General features: G+C 38.2%; 1 protein-coding gene across 1 annotated transcript; it reads left to right on the plus strand.

Moving 5' to 3' along the window:
- The first annotated feature begins 1,439 nt into the window (after window positions 1–1,439).
- On the plus strand, window positions 1,440–16,257 carry DEK (DEK proto-oncogene). Its single transcript, XM_008943739.1, has 10 exons — window positions 1,440–1,573; window positions 2,030–2,131; window positions 2,608–2,717; window positions 4,990–5,084; window positions 7,739–7,859; window positions 8,952–9,134; window positions 12,014–12,146; window positions 13,805–13,953; window positions 14,962–15,030; window positions 15,791–16,257. The coding sequence occupies exons 1-10, from the start codon at window positions 1,444–1,446 to the stop codon at window positions 15,800–15,802; spliced, it is 1,104 nt and encodes a 367-aa protein (XP_008941987.1). The 5' UTR covers window positions 1,440–1,443; the 3' UTR covers window positions 15,803–16,257.
- The last annotated feature ends 1,005 nt before the right edge of the window (window positions 16,258–17,262 follow it).

Consider the following 17,262-nt stretch of genomic DNA (forward strand, 5'->3'; position numbering starts at 1 on the left):
GGGAGGGGGGATGGCGCTCGCCGCTGTCCCCGCCGTCCTTCTCCTCGGCCGCCGGCCCTTCCGGGCGCTGCTCGTCGTCGCCGCTTTCCCAGGAGGGGACGGAGGGCGAGTCCGTCTCCGAAAAGCAGCCGGTGCTGTTGTGCGCCGTGTCCTGCTCGGGGCGGCTTGCGGGTACCCCCTCGCCGCTAAAAAAAAGCTAAAAATTCTCTTAAGTTAGCAGTGCTCCTTCTCCTCCCGCTGAAAGGGGAAGGAAACACGACTTGTAGTAAGTACTTTGCTGCTTCGCTTGTGCTGCGAAGTCAAGTCCAGAGAGTCACATCGTGGAAAAGTCGGGTTACTTTTCCATGTCAGATGCAATGCTGGTAGTAATGCCCTGGCAGACTTGTTGGTTTCCTCCCCAGTCCTTCAGCGAAGAGTAGTAAATTTGCTTTCCCCCCTGGCTATTGGTGATATAACTCATGTTTTCTGTCATTTGGAGTGCTGTTGTTCTCTGGCACCTGCTGATACTGCATCTAAGCAGCTGATTTTATTGTTGTTTATTGAGTCTGACATCTTGCAGATAATATTGGCTTGAATATCGGGAAAAGAAGGTGATTAATCATGTGATACTTTTTCCACAGGGGCTTACACAACTGATGCTGTATTTTGTTCCACATGTCTAAACAGAGAAACATTGTGAAAGCTAGAGTTTTCAAAAATGAACAGATATGATTTTCTACCTTTGGTAGCTAGGTGTTCCCTGTCAGTAGGGAAACAGTGCCAAAGTGAGATAACTTTAAAATTAAACTAACATTTAAGTCACTTCAAGTGCTGACACTGTTCTTAAATGTGCTAAGTATGAAGCGTGTATTCTTTTTGTTGTAGATCTGCAGATTAAAACCACAAAGTATTTTCAAGCCCTAAGATGCCACAGCTCTTTGAATTCTGAAAGCAGTGTTAATTTTTTTTTTTTGATACTGCTTGTGATTCTGTTTCTTCATCTTTTATTTCCACTTCCTGTCTAAATCTGTAGCTTGTTTAACTTACTAGGAAACTTGTTTGCATCGTTAACCGTGATCAGAAATAACTATTCTGTTTATAACAAGGTGCACTAAAATTGTGGTGTCTTAAAACGCTGCAGTTCTTAATAGCTGCTTTGAGTGGATGTTTCCCAGTGCTTCAAAAAACAAGCTCAAAGGCTCCTGTGTGGTGAGAATTTACAACCTTTCAAACTGTTCTCAGCCAGGCTAGTTGCAGAATGGATGGCCACTCCTGAGAAATTTTATGTATTGTGTGTATGCAGAATAATTTAGTGTCTTAAAAGCTGTGAACAATCATAATAGGAGCACTGTGACAATACTTCTATTGTACAAGAAGGGTTTTTTAAAACCAAGATTCCTGTATTTTCCATGTATGATGCTATATTGATTATTTCCCTGACTGCCTTTTACAGAGCCACACACCATGTCTTCTGTCACTTCATCAAAAGAAGATACAATGTCATCTGAAAAAGCAGATGAGAAACCACCTGAAACTGAAAACAAAGCCGAGGAAAGCGATGAAGATGAAGAAGAGGAAGAGGAGGAAGAAAAGGGTACTTGTTTTTCCACTGAAAAAGTTGTCCTTTAAAAAATGCCAAGCTTACTGAACTCTGTCTCCTGTGATCTGGGCTAATGGCACAGTTATTGTTTAGGAGATTCCATGGTATATTTATTTCAGGGGTCATAAATTGCTCCCCAGTAGGCTACAACAGGCAGCACCAGAACCAGCAGTGCTGATGTTCTTCAGGAAAGCCTGAAGGAGTTGCTGCCATCCTGGATTCCTGCGCCGGGGTAGTGGCTGTTGTATAAACTTTGAGATGGTTTCAAGAGGTAGTGTTCTTTAATTATTTGTGTAAAAATGCATACCCAAGAAAGAATTCTTTTTTGCCAGTAACACTGAAGTGATCCATGTTTGGTTTGCTCTTTCAAAGATGCAGTGTTGTATTGCCTGTCATTACAGTTGCTCTTGTAATGAAAAATCATGTGTTTAAGGAAGCTGTCTTTTGCAGAAAAGAGTCTCATTGTTGAAGGAAAAAGGGAGAAAAAGAAGGTAGATCGACTGACCATGCAAGTGTCCTCCTTACAAAAGGAACCTTTTACAATTACACCAGGTGAGCTTGTCCTCTCATGGAAGAATTTTGAGTGTTGGGAATGATAATGAAACTTCTTGAAACACCAGATTATTAATGTTTTTGTAGATAAGACCTAACTTGAGTGTCAAGATCCATTTTAAAATAGTACAGCTATTATATGAAACCCCTCATTTATTCTGTAACATCAATTCAAACTGTAGAAGTTATATCATATTTAAACTTACTTGGAATAGGATCTTCGGTACTTAGCCACCACTGACAAAGGCAGGAGCAGCTAGAATAAAATTAAATGCCAAGTCCTTGTTCCCTGATCTTGGTGATACCAAGTGAGATGGAGACTGTCAGGATGCCCAGCTGATGGGAAAAGACCTGCTTAATGTTAGGCCTAATATAATAGTCTGATGCTATTCTGAAATAGTTCTTTGCTTTTCTTAAAAAAACAACATTATAAATGCAAATGCAATGAATAACATTACTGATTTTAACTGTTTCAGGAAAAGGACAAAAACTCTGTGAGATTGAAAGGATACAATTCTTTCTGAGTAAAAAGAAGACAGATGAACTTAGGAACCTGCACAAACTCCTCTACAACAGGCCAGGCACTGTAAGAACTTAAAATCAATCCTATATTTCCACTAGTTCTCACGCCTAGTAAAAACTTTTGTAGTATGGATTTTTACATTTGCATTTGTAAATCTACTTAAATGTCATTTATTGCAAACTAAATAGAAAATTAATATTACAGGACCTGTTAAGCAAGCCCCTAGTTTTTCTAACTCCTGTAAACTACTCTTCCTCTAAAGCCCCTACCAAAAGGTGGACTGAACTCTTAAGTCTGCTTGAATATAGATTTTAAAAAAAAATAATAGGGGGAGAGGTGGTTTACCTCATAAAGACTAGCTGGAAGTAATTTGTAGTTCACATGATAAAAGCTGCTGACATACAGATTGTAGTCAAAGTACTCCATGTAGTTTTGTTCAACAGAGATTTTTCTCAGTACTTCTATTTCTTTTATGTTTGAAACCTGTTAGTGGGTTTTAATACATTGCTACTAACTTCTCCATTAGTTTGCACAAAGCGGTAGAAAGTAAAACTTCATTCTACGTTAAATCTTAATACTGTTTTTTGTCACATTTATCTAAGGCAATTAAAATACTTAAGACTGATATGCTTGCTTTTGTAGTGAAGAATTAAAGAAAATGGCAAATATTTCTTGGAACTCTTTATGTATCAATGGTTGTGCCTTAAATGTCAATGGGAATATGACCCATTTTACTTGCTATTAGAGATAAAATGGATGTGGAGAAACTAAGGTTGGTTAAACTTTACTATTTCAATACACTTAACATATTTACAGAAATTTGGGGGTGTTCCCTTTATGTATTTTGAGAACTTGAAGAGCTATCCCAGAAACCAGGAACTGAAGTGTACTGGTACAGATGTGCACTGGCTGTCACAGCTCAGGTCACTGCCAAGCAATGCTTGTTTAAATGGCAAAGAAAGCTCTGCACCTTTACCTCAGAGTCCATTTTTCCCACTTTAGGCTGAAGACCTGGGATATGACTGATTTGACTATTGTTCATTGATTATGCAGCACTACTAAGAAACTAGCAGCTCAATGATACTGTTATAAATAATTGATTTTGTAATCAATAATAAATAATCTAATCAACTAACAGATGCACAACTGTGCAATTTCATCATTATGTGCAAATGATATAATGGTAAATTTGGTAAATTGGTACTTAACACTCCTAAATCATACTAACTAGACACAACTGCTGTAGAAATGCAGCTCTTGCCCTTCCCTCCCACAGCACTTACTTGGTTGCAATTCCACCCCCCTTTGCTTTGCTCTCCTGCATTTAGAAGGTCCAGCTGGACCTCTGCACTGTTCCAGTGGTTTGAGTCCAAAGAGATGAGAATATAATTGCTTGGAAATAATGCAAAATTGTATTTAATCAGAATTATAGGGAACTCAGAATGCTGTTTCATATAGTGGAGATCAGATGTTGTCTTGTATGCACATTCTGTGTGTGCTTTGGATATTTAACATTTTTAATAAAACATACCAATACCATCTGCCAGTTTTCTCTAGGAGCTGAACAAAGGTAATTCTCTTTGGAGAAGGAGCTTTGGTAAATTTATAAACTAATGGAGAAACACCAGGAACAAAACCTGTAGAACTATTGCAAGTGAGTTGAAATTACTCAATAGTAGTAAAAGATCTCAGAAGAATGAAAGATTTGGGGATGTTTAACTTCTTTTTCGTAAAAGGAGATGGAGTTTAAAAAACAAACAAACAAACAAACAAAACAAAAAAAAAAACTTTTTTCTTTCCTAGTCAGTTGCAAGGAAGTTCATCCCTGTTCAGACAGCAGTTATAATGATAGAAGTTGTTCATTGAGTGGTATGTAAATGCAAAAATTGGTCGTGCTAAAGAAAAGATTCAAAAGTGCAACCGTGGTCCTATGTAAGACTTCAGAAAAGTAAAACAAAGATGCTTTGGTGGATTATATAGTGAAAATAAAATTCACTATTCTGTAACAAATTACATGGTACAAAGCATGCAGCAGGCTGCATGTGCTCACAGTTGTGCAAACCTGTGAATAATCATTCAGTATGTTCTAAACAAGCTTGAAATGGCAGGTGATTTTTTTTCTTTCCTAGTCAGTTGTTAAAAGCAACTAAAATTACCAAGGTCAGAAGAACTTAACTGTTGTAGTTTGGCTGTGATGAGATAAAGGCAGGCATAATCCGTGTAGGTTATAACTTAAGGGTTGTAACTTTTTGTCAACAGAAAAGTTACCAAATGTAGTTGGATGGAATCTTTGAAAGTGCTTGCAATGGAAAGTAATCTGTGTGTTCTGCTCTAGGTTGCTTCCCTGAAGAAGAATGTGGGTCAGTTCAGCGGGTTCCCGTTTGAAAAAGGAAGTGACCAATACAAAAAGAAGGAAGAAATGTTAAAAAAGTAATGATCTCAGTTGCTACTTAACATAGCTTGGCTCATGCTCTACTCAAAATTTTACTTAGGGTTAAATGTAAACTTTAAGCTGAGTGGCTGTTTCCTCTGTGTTCTATTCCTGAGCTCACTTTAATCACACAAACTGGCCTTTTAAGACAACTTGCAAAGGATTTAAATTGTGAACATTTTATTTGGAATTTCTACAGTCCTGGCTTGAACTATTGCACACTAAAGACCAGATTCTTCTGCCAAGTGAGAGGGGAACTATTTCCCCAGGGCAAGTAGCGTGTTGTGAATACATGGTGCTCTGTTCATGGTGCAAACTTGCATCCTTCTATGCCTCAAACCTTCCTCCTTAGAATCAAAGCCATTTCTGCTTATTGTGCATCCAACATGCAGTCTTATTCCTAGAATTGCTGTAGTGACTAGACTAAGATATTTTTTCTTTTTTTTTTTTTACTGTCTCCCCCATGAGCTGCTTCTCTATTAACAGGAGAAACAGCTTGGTTTTGACTGGACTTGAAAAGGTTTAAAAATGCCCTTGCAAATTTATGCAGGTAGTTTTAACAAATGAAAGAACTAGTAACTTCTACACAGTTTATTCTAAATCTTTTTTCTTTCGGTGCCAGTTTGTTCCAGAATTTGGAATTTGCAGGTTTTCCTCAGTCAGTTTCCTAGGAGTGGGGTTTGTCAAATACATGTGAATTTAGCAGACAAACTCTGGATCAGGATTAGAGTTTCAACTGTTTTGCACTGATTTAGTTGCAGAATGTTTTTTTCCCCTTACCTGCAAAAGTCACAAAATAAAGGTTTTTTTTCACTTTTTTTTTCATATATTCCATCTGAAAGAACTGCTAGTTCAGTTTTGTTGTCTTTAGCAAGTGTTCTGAAAAGTGATTGCATTGTCACTCATATCAGGGTTCTGAGCCTGGTGTGCTTGTGTTACTGTGGTAAGTTCTGCTGCTGTTCATAGCTATGGCTGAAAGACTGCTGATTAGATTATTAATTTATTCTGACTCCATAGCTGATTTCTGCCCACACTGTACACTTGCACCTCATCATGTTTTAACAGCATTAAACAAAATGAACAAAGGACAAGATTTCTTTTACAAAATATTACTGATCAGCTTGCAAACTAAAAAGAATGAGTGTTGAGGTTGCCACATGGATTAGAGTTCTTGAATTAAGTTAAAACTACTTGCTGTGGAACTTGCTGACTAAAAACTTGGGTGCATTCATTTATTCCACACTGGAACTGCATTTTAGTACTTGGTACGTTGTGCTTGCTGTTATCTGCAGATGTACCTTCAAAGCATGAGAAATTTGAAAGGATTTGGTAGGTGATATTTATTCTTTTTATATATTAGTTCTAAGTTAAAATACAAGGACAAATGCCATGTGTAACACAAGTCATAAGGATTTTTAGTTAAAGCAGCAATAGAACCATAAAATCCTAAATTCAGTATACAAGGTCTTGAAAGTCTGAAGAAGAAACTTTGATGCTATACAGTTTTTAAATCTGTTAACAAGTCAAGTGGGTTTAACTGCAGTATTATTGTCTTTTACCATGCAAGAGATTGACTTTTGATTTGGGAGGAATACATTTCAAATATTCAGTAACCCCAAAAGCTAAACAGGAAGGCTCTCTGAATGCTAAGATTGCACAAATGTTTTTTTTTCTAACCTTGTCTTGAAAAACAACTGAAAGATTTTTACTTCATCATTGGAAGGAGAGGAACTACTTGGAGGCAGGGAGATGTGCCAAGCCAGTTAAGATTTCCTGTTCCCATGCCCTAAAACATGGGAGAGTAAAGTTATTCTGCCCCCTTAAAAGTCTGTGAGTTTAAAGGGACAGGCTGAAAGTAAATGCTACTTCAGAGAATTTGTAGGCTACCATGAAATAGTTGTACTGACTTTTTAAATAAACAATGAAAAATTTTTGACTACTAGAAGTAGCTATTAATCTTCTGAAAAGGTGTCAATGAAATCCACTTTTAAAAGACATTGTACAAAATCTGTGCAGAGGAAAGCATAAGCATTTGAAGGGAGGTAACAGAATAAGTAGGAATCTCTTTTGGCTTTTTAAATCTCATTAAGCTTGCATCCTGATGTCATAGCCACAAAGATTTGACTCTCCACTTTTTTCAATACTGATGGCACAAATGATGAAGTGGGACAACTGGTCCAAGATCTTTTTGGAGTAAAGGGGGTGGATGTCAGAGTTTCTCTTCACCTTCTATCTTCATCAGATGTACTTCTGTGAAGGGGTAAGGAAACAGAGAAAACAAAGGGAGACCTCCTGCCCCCTTAGAGTTCAAGTCTTGTATCCACTGGATTTATCTTCCAAGATTGAGTCTTTCCTATGTGGTAGATAAGGAGAGATTCTGGGGTAGATTTTTTTTTTTTGTAAGATTTTATAACTTTTGTATATCCTACTTCACACATGTAGATTTGAGAACCTTGTTTTATTTTGCTTTATGTAATGCAGTTCTTTGCTTAACTGTAGGTAAGCCTGGAAGTGCAGTTTGGAGTATGTATTCATGTCTGTTGTCAGGTTGCAGACACAGACCAGGTAGCAGCTTCTAGAAGTTAAGTGTTGACTGATTATTTAGGATGTGACATTGAATCTTTTCTTTCTTTTTCTTCTGTTTCTCCTCCAGATTTAGAAATGCAATGTTGAAAAATATCTGTGAAGTTCTGGACTTGGAAAGATCAGGAGTTAATAGTGAGCTGGTAACCCGAATCTTAAACTTCTTAATGCACCCCAAATCTTCAGGCAAGGTGAGATGCAGGTTGTTACACTTGCTTTTCTACCTCTCTTCTGATGAAAAATGCAGCTGTCTCTATTGCTTATCATTTGCTTTACCACTGGTGACACAATTACTGTTCTAATTGACTGAAGTAGCAGTGGCTTCTTGAAAGAGAGTAGCTCTGCTCCTGCAGGCCTCCATAATGGGGTGAGGAGTTGGAAGCTCTGTGCTTGCATATAAACACACATGTTACATAGGGTTAGTGCACAGAAGTGTGTGTGGTCAGCACATGAAGCTAGAGATATCTGTGCCCAAGTACCATAAGTAGCTTCTGCTTTGTGGGTGAATGGAGGGGAAGAGGCATACGACCAGGAAAGAAAGTAGTAAAAAAATGAAAGGTGTCAGAGAGAGGAAATAAAACGTCAAAGGACAGGAAATAAGTGGTCAGATGTTACCTGGGTATGCTACAAGCTGGCAAGTGTATGTGGTCACATCTGGTCATCACAAAATGGAATTTGCTGCAAGGCTGGGAAAACTTGTTTTAACTACTAGTGTATCATAGTGCACTAGATTCAGCTGCCAAGATGACTAAACTCTTACTATTAATCTTCTTGGACATTCAGTTTTTAATCTAAAGCACTGCTCAAATAGATTGTTGCTCAGGAAATTCAGTTTATTCCCAGCAAACGCTGGTAAGTGATGTGAAGGAGGAGTCTGCATGCTGCCTTAGGGACACTGGCACTGAGTGACAGGAAAATGCAGTTTTGTGTAAGACATGACAGAATTCTTGTTTGACTCTTCTGAAGAGTTGTCAGCTAATTTGTTACCAGAAGATAAAGGCTTCTTTCATGGGTTGAGAGGACATAAGTAGGTGAAAGGTTCCTTCTAGATTGTTGTTTCTTGCTTCCCTTCCCTAACCCCTAGCCTTTGAAGATGTTTAGTTAGGGAAGGGCTCCTTAGCTTAGAACTGAAATTTCGTTTTACTCAGATCCATCTCTCAAATGAGTTTCTGCATGCTGCAAAATGTTATGGCTTAAATGTAGCACCTGATACTATGCTGTGAATTTGAAAATTCACTTTTGTATTCCTACTTGGGTGACACACTTCCCTCCCTGCCCCTCAGCCACTGCCAAAGTCCAAAAAAACACCAAGCAAAGGTGGCAAAAAAGAACGGAGTAGCAGTGGGACTACAAGAAAAGCAAAACGCACCAAGTGCCCAGAGATCTTGTCAGATGAGTCCAGTAGTGAAGAAGATGAAAAGAAGGGAAAGGATGACTCTTCAGAAGAGAAAGAAAGTGAAGATGAGGTAATAAGGTTTTTTGTTTGTTTTGGCTAAAAGTTTTTCTCCAGTTTGATAACGTGTGTTTGTTAGTGATTGGTAATTCTTAGGGCACAGAGAGTTGGGGGGTAAGTGGTGTTTATCTGGAGAAAGGGTTTGAAAGAAAAGGGAATGCATCTGCAGTTTATGAGACACTTTCATAATTTTAGTGCTTTAGAGAGCTGATAAAAGGCAAAATTTCTGATTCTTGATATATATATATATGCACATTATAAAACCATTTGCTTTGTCATTTTGAGGCAGCCAGGATCTCCCAGTATCTGTCTACCTTTTTTCCTGTGTAGGGTTTGATTGGATAGCTAGCCCTTAGCTTTGAATTCAGTAGAGGTCCCTCACCTACCTGGCTGCATTGGTTTTGCATCCTGGTTCTGTATTTGCCCTGGGTTTTATGTCCTTACCTCTCTCTTAGGGTTCTGTGTCTTGGATCACAAAGATAAAGTGAACAACATTGTAAGCAGCCTTACCAAGATCCCTGCAATCTCCAAAGTGATCTCATCTCACTGTGTTTTCTGTTCTCTTGACTTCTTGAAGCTGCTTTTAGCCTTGCATAATAGGAGAGAAATGGGATTAAATTTGTATTTAAGTGGAAAATACCTTTCCCTGTGCGTTCCCTTTCAGCTCTGTACTTTTTTACAGAATAGACACAAAACGTGGAGGGCCAGTACAAGTGTACAGCTGAGTTTGTGTACAAAGTGTACACTGATTCGTCCAGAGGAATGTAATGAAAAAGATCTACAGGCTCCATCTTATCCTATATTTGGATTTAAGTGGGACTACTTTTTAATGAGAGCCTTGCAACAAACAGCAGTTAGTGGACTGTTGATGTCCAAGGAAATTCTTTATGTAAGCTGTGGGACCTTTGGCTGTAACACAAGACTGTTATTGGGTTACTTTCTGTGTATTGCCCTGGAAGTGTGACAGGCTAAGCAAATGTTACTATTTTCTGTAGCTCAAACTAAGTCTTTTGTTGAAAGGCCAATTTATGTAACATTGACAGGTTTTTTTGTCACTGTTGTTTTGATAGGTGCTGGGTTTAAAAAGATAGTTCAAAGAAATGCTCTTTGCTGTCGTGAAACAAACTTAATTCTTAATTTGCTTTTTTCTTTACCCATAAATGACAAACTGAGAGAGGGCTGAAATACTAAAAGTTAATTTTATAGTTGTTCATCTCCAGCAAAAGAGTTCCTACTGTGAGGAATATCCCTTTCAGAGGCAGGAGTTGCCTTTCAGAAAAATTTTCAAGAACTGTTGTTTAAATATACAAAACCCCCCAGAGAAACAACAAAAAATATCCAACAAACAAAATCAAAATAAATCAAACATTTGTTTCCAATAAACAAATATAAACCATAGAGCAAACCCTTCTTTCAGAAGGCAGGAGTTGGATATGTCAGCCAGGCAATAGCTGAGTAGACTGAAGTCTTTAGAAACTGAGGTTGACTTGCATGGAGTAAATGCTTAACTATTAAAAAAAATACTGGTATGTTAAATTAGTGTGAGTAGCAGGAATTGGGGGAAATAGAAAATGTCTGTATTTGTAGACCTTTAAGATTGCAACACCCTTGCAGATAGTAAAGGTGCCCTGCTGCCCCAGCTCCATAGGAATGTATTAGGCATGGAGTGGCTGGAGACCTCAGAGTTGTGTCTCTCTCTTGATTGAAACTTTCTTTAAATAATACAAATAAAACCCCCAAAATCTTAGTTACCTGGAAGCAAAAGATAACTGAAATATTTTTGTGTGCTGAAGGAGTGTGATTTTTATAAAAAAAATGAAATGTGAGTGCTGGGTTTAACTTCTGACTTTGTAGCTGGTGATGGAGCTTGGGCAGAAACTTGAAAGCTGAAAATTTAGAGCTACAAACATTTATTTAGAAACAGTGCAATCCTTGAGCATATTTTCTGAATTTCAGCAGTTGAAAGTCTTTATCATTTACTTAACACTGCAGAGCAAGTGCAACTGTAATGGAGCAAGCCAACATAAAGAAATATAATACTCATTTAATGAGTTGCACAAGGTAGTAATGGGGAAGGCAATTAAAGGTTAAAGTAATCCAAATTGTTCAGAGGTGATAGTTTGCTCAATTGACTACACTGCTATTTTAAATATAAATTAGAATTATGAATTTAGTTACTACTGTTAATTTGTTTTGTTTCATGATGTTCTTTCTCTGAAGTATGGTTTATTCCTGGTCCATGTTCCATGTTTGTTTCTGTGGGGAAAGGCATCAGCCTTGTCAGAAGTACTGTCTAACAGATTTTGTGTGTTAAGCATGATCTATTTGTGGCAAAATTGCACTGCACTGATCTATATATACTGTAGGTATTCGTGTTCCAAATTTCTTCTGTTGATGTTGACAATGCAATAATTTTTTGGTGTTTACTAGTCACAATAATTGGCCAGATTATGGATTAGCTAACATAGTTCTCAGCTAATGCAAAAAGAATTAGCTGCATATAGTCTTAGAGAACTACAGCAGCTAGAAGTAATGGAATAGGACATACCATGTCCTTTTTCAAGGGAACATTATTATTATTTTATAAGCTATTTATAAGTAACTATGAGTGGAAAGTTGTAGCAAACCAAACTACTAGTATCATCAAAAAGTTGTAGGTGTTTGAGCTTAAGAGTCTGTGTAGAAGCACCATGCGAAATTTAAAGAATGTAGGAATTCTCCTTAGGGACATATTTCACTTATGGTGTAGGGGTAGAGATTGCTAGTGAAGTACAGTAGTTAGATTTGCTGATTTGGTTTGTACTGACAGAAAGGATCCATTTTCATTGGGGAAAAGAGGTATGGATTGTTTGGGTAGAAACCATAGTTTAAATGTGTTTCTCTTCTTTACAGCCCCCTAGAAGAGCATCTAAAAGAGAAAAATCTAGAAAGACAACTTCTAAAACCAAGAAAGCTGTAAAGAGTGCAAACGTCAAGAAGGCAGATAGCAGCACTACTAAAAAAAACCAGAACACCTCTAGAAAAGGTAAATGCTTCACATCTTCCATCGTGCTTTGTCTTGTAGCTCAGCAGGCATTTTGTTGGTGCCTCTGTAGGAATCTTGTAGTTGATCCAGTAATTTATATCCCACTGTGTATATCTTTTGTTTAGCACCTTGAGGTGTTTCTTTTTTTGTTATCATAGATATGGGTTCTCTATGTGTGCTGCTGCTGCCATTGGTTTTCTCACATCACACAATATGCATAGAAGGTCCATACATTGAGTTTTATACCTGGGTAAAGATTGCAGAAGTGCCATGACATGTTAGGGGAAAAACTAAAGTGGAGAGGGTGGTGAGACACTGCCACAGACACTGGCCCAGGGAAGCTGTGGATGCTCCATCTCTGGAGGTGTTCCAGGCCAGGCTGGATGGGGCTTTGCACAACCTGGTCTAGTGGGAGGTGTCCCTGCCTGTGGCAGGGGGGGTGGAACTAGATGGTCTTTAAGGTCCCTTCCAACCCAAACCATTCTCTGGTTCTAAGGAAAGCTTCACCATGAGGGTGGCCACACAGAAACAGGGCCTGCAGCAGTTGTGGAATCCCCCTTGTTGGAGGTGTTCAGAATTCAGTCTGGCAGAGCCCTGAGCAGCCAGCTCCATGTTGTCCCTTTTCGAAGTAGCAGCTTAAACCAGATGATCTCCAGAGGTTGTCTCCCACATTCAATTCTCTGGCATTCTGAGATAGCAGCCACACCTCTTGTCACAGTTCTAGTACCAGTTCTTAACACAGCACTTATCCATTCTGCAGACAGACTTCCCTTCATGCCTGCACTGATGTGTGCATGCTGTAGCACAGCCACCAGTTCAGATTAATCACCCTTCTCATCAGTGTATTGAGAAAAGTCCTGGTTAAACTCGTAGGCTTAGAATTATGTTTTATTTCTTAGCAGAATGAACAGGCTGGTGCTGAACCCCGTGTACCTTCAGATGGGCTGCTGGCAGTACTAATGTGGCTGACTCTGTGTACACTTTGTCATACACATACATAAAAATATTTCATCTTTTGCATATATGCTATGTAATAGATTCATAATTTCTTCTTTACTCCTGCATTTCTGTCTTGTGTGTGTGTTCACAGTACAAAAGTCAGTGTTAAGCAGTCTCTCTGCAAGCTCATTATCTGGATTGTTTGGCACCTGCCCTGAATTTTTGTCTTGTTGGCAGTAGAGTAAATGAGTAGATGTTGGAATTGTTCAGTCTAATTTTTTGGCTGCTGGAGAAGATTGTAGGAGTGTCCTGTGCCTCTTCACTTCTTCATGACTCTCTTTTTTGTCATGGTCTTTCTGATAGCAGGTTCAGTGATATAGGATTGCAAAATTACAAGATCCTAGGGGGCAATGCTGCTGGGGGAAAAAAATCCAAACTCCTTTTTGAAGCAAATAAGTACTTATTTTTTAGGGCTATAATACCTCAATTTAGAATTGTAATGAACCGGTTTTTAGTCAGATTAATCTGCACCATACTGTCTAGAGTACATATTGATTTGTGAACTGATAGTTCATCAGATGATGTAGATTCATAAATAAATGTAGTACTGATAGCTTGTCTTTAAATGGAAGGTCTGGCAAGATGTCTGTTTTGAGAGAACATCTGCATCAGAAAGCAAACAATCTTTTATAACAATCAAAATTATTCTTCTTGTTTAGAAAGCGAGTCTGAAGATAGTTCAGATGATGAACCTTTAATTAAAAAGCTGAAGAAACCACCTACAGATGAAGAACTTAAGGAGACTGTCAAGAACTTGTTGGCTAATGCAAACTTGGAGGAGGTCACAATGAAACAAATTTGCAAGACGGTGAGCAAATACGAGACTCTTCAGGCACTGGGTTGTCTGTGAGCTGACTTCTGGCCTCCTCTCAGAAACACAGGCTTGCCCTCTGGACAGCAGTCCAGAAACCAGGGAGGTTTGCATTGAGGTATTTACTTGCCAGCAGGTGTAACAAGCTTTGATCTTAAGATATGCAACACTGGTACCCAACATTAGACAGATGCCAGGAAGCAGCCGTGTGGCTGGAGAAGGGAAAGGTGGGGAACAGGGTCCAAAACAGGCTGTTACCTTAATGTTTTCTGCAGTCATTTAACTCCCAGGTTTGCTTCCCTGCTACTTTCAAGAAGTTGTCTTGAGAAAATTAAACCAGAGGTTATTATTAGAAAACAGTATGTTTATTTTCTGTACAACCTCTTTGTCATGTTTATAGTAATTTTAGAAGTCTGAAATTTGGTATACTGAAATAAAATATACTGCATCAGTTGTCAGTGTTGGCATCTGCTTTTTGTTTGCTTGGTCCTCTCCCACCTAGTTAATGAAAGAATAGTTGTGCTACAAATGTTGACTCTTCTGTTAGTCACTTGAAAGGATCACCATTTTATTATTACCAAAAAATAAATGTCTTGGGATGTGGTACTTGTTATTTGTTATTCCTCCTCTAATGTAGGAGTGTCTGACTAAAAGAGCATGTAAGACAAAGATTAGAGAATTCTTATTTGCCCAATGTGGCAAGCAAGGCATTCCAATTTGTTCATGTGAAAAATTTATACTACTGGTTTAGTCAGGGACCAAACATAAATATTTAAATACATGTAGTTTTTTATGTGGTCAAAATAAGGAGAAGAAAATAAGCATGTTGCTTTTTGTAATTAACAGAGGGCTTTTTGGATGTTGTAATACAAGAATTACCCCACCCTAGGGCAAAACCCCACAGTTTTTGCCCTAATTTCATTTAACCAACTTCTATTCATACAATACATTGAATGAAAATAACTTAAGGTTTGTTTTGTCTTGTTTTTACTTTTTTTTTTTTAGGTGTATGAAAACTACCCTAGTTATGATTTATCTGACAGGAAAGACTTCATTAAAAAAACAGTCAAAGAGGTAAAGACTTTATCATTTAGAAAACGTTCTGGGTTGGGTGGTGTTTTTCTTTGGTCTATTAAAAAGTGGCATTGGCATCCTGTGACACTGCTTTTAACAGCCTCCTGGATGGTATTGCAAATTTACTGCTCTGATAAACATGAACTCTGGCTCTGGTTTATTTGGTTTTTTATCTCTTTCAAAAATAACTGCTTCAGACTTCGTTTTCTTAGCGTGCCACTACTATTCTTATACATTCCTTTGGTAAGCTCTGGCAGTGGGAGAAGGCAAAAGAGGACAAAGGTAGATGGCTCTGCTCTCTAGGTGTACATTTATTTACTGTGTTGCCTCTGAGCTTGCTGCACTGCAGGTTAGGCCTGATCTCATGTGCTCGTGACAAAGAGTTTATTGTCCAGTTTGTGGTTGGTAATTGGTAAAAAAAAAAAAAAACGCACCAACTTCAGTTACTTTTGCCCCAAAACTGAAAATGGAGCTGGAGAAGTGAGATTCACTTAGTGGAGTTAATAAAGGAACTTTTCTTTCCTGTGCGGCTTCATTTGCAGATGTTGCTCTATGGCTATCTAGAAGTAGCTGTGTCTGTGTTGCACACGTGTGTGACTATCAGCAAAGGTGTGGGAGCAGTTTGTCTGCTCTAGGGGTGTTCTTGGGGTGCTGCTGATAGCAGAGGCAGAGTGGATTTTCTAGATAGTCAGATGCAAAGGAGAGGCTGTATGTCATTGGACTGAGAGAAAGGAGGAAACTAACACACTTCTCTTTTCAGTTGATCTCATGATCTGGTTTGACTCTGGGAAATGAAGATTCCTGGTTTTCTGTTCCCATGGATTTGAAGATCTGATAGGCACCAGCAAAAGGAATGTGTCTTACCTTGTGGTCTTTAGTCAGAGCTGATTCTGCTGATCTAATATTAAGAGTGTTGATGTAAATTGCTTTGTGTATCTCTTTTTTTAAAGAAAACAAAACTGCATTTGATGCAGTTTTTAGTTGAACATAGTTAAGTTTCATGCATGGCAATAAATGTTCCATTTTTTTATAGTTTTTGTACATTTTGAATTGCTTTGTATAACTAGATTCATTAGAACCATGGTAGCTTTTTAGTGTGGAGGACTAGCTTGCAGGGGATTTTAAAATCAAGTAAGATGAAAGCTGCTTATCTGCACGTATACATGCAGAGACTGGAATATTGCAGTATTGGTTATAAAGATATTTTGAATACATATCCATTCTGAAAGCAAACAAGTTAGTCACATGTTAATGTCTTTTATATTCTGATATATTCTACAGATGCAGAATTACTCCAAATCTAGATTGTCTTGCATGTGTAGGAACTGAGAGAACTGTCAAAGCATGGTAACTAATTGGCATATAGATGTTATTTTTGTACTTCTTTTAAAAGGCTTTCTTTTGTGTATATAAAGTTACTTCAGATTTCTTTTGTGCAAATCATTTTTTTAATCTTGTTCTCTTTGAATTTATGACATGAAATGTCAGAGTTCAGCAGTGAGGCTGTGGCCAAAAGTGGTATGCAGACATTTCATGAAACTACCAATGAGCTGAGGTTTTATGATGTTGGGCCCATCTTACCTTGTACAGAAACTAAACTGTAGTTTTATACTTGAGCTTTTCAGTGTTTAACTTTGTCCAGGACTACAGATACGTTGGTTGCAATGCTTTGATACAGTGAATGAATTCCCTCCAAAGGTCATAGGAAAACTTCTAACGTTCACTTTGCAAAAAATCTTGAGTGTCTTGGCTTGAAGGCCTCGTGTCCCAGGAGCAAGTACCCAAGGTGTACAGCTGGGAGGCTCAGTGGTAGCTTTGGAAATCCACAGTGGGGCTTCCAAATCAGATGGCACTGATGTGTGTGGTTAAGCTCTTCTGTATGGGAGAGTTCTTCTGAACCTGGGCCTTGGTGCCTCAGCATGGACAATGATACTTCTAAATCTGCAGTCTTGAACTTTGGTCCACGACTTTTCAGGTCAAAGTGAACTCTTTCCATACATTTTTGTTGTTTCGTTTTCTGTTCTCTGTACACCTTGTTGCTGCCATGGGAAGTCCTACACTTAAAATCATGAAACTAAGAGTTGCCAAAGTGTGGGCTGCCATTAACACCCTGAGCACAGAATCCCTCTGACTGTAGTGTTGGTGGAAAGACAAAGCATATTTTTTTGAATTTTATTATTGTACAGTTGAGAAGGAAGGGTTCATAAATGATCTAAATTCTGAAAATGTTCA

The sequence above is a fragment of the Merops nubicus genome, unplaced genomic scaffold, assembly GCF_000691845.1.
Source record: "Merops nubicus isolate BGI_N331 unplaced genomic scaffold, ASM69184v1 scaffold2517, whole genome shotgun sequence".
Taxonomy (NCBI): domain Eukaryota; kingdom Metazoa; phylum Chordata; class Aves; order Coraciiformes; family Meropidae; genus Merops; species Merops nubicus.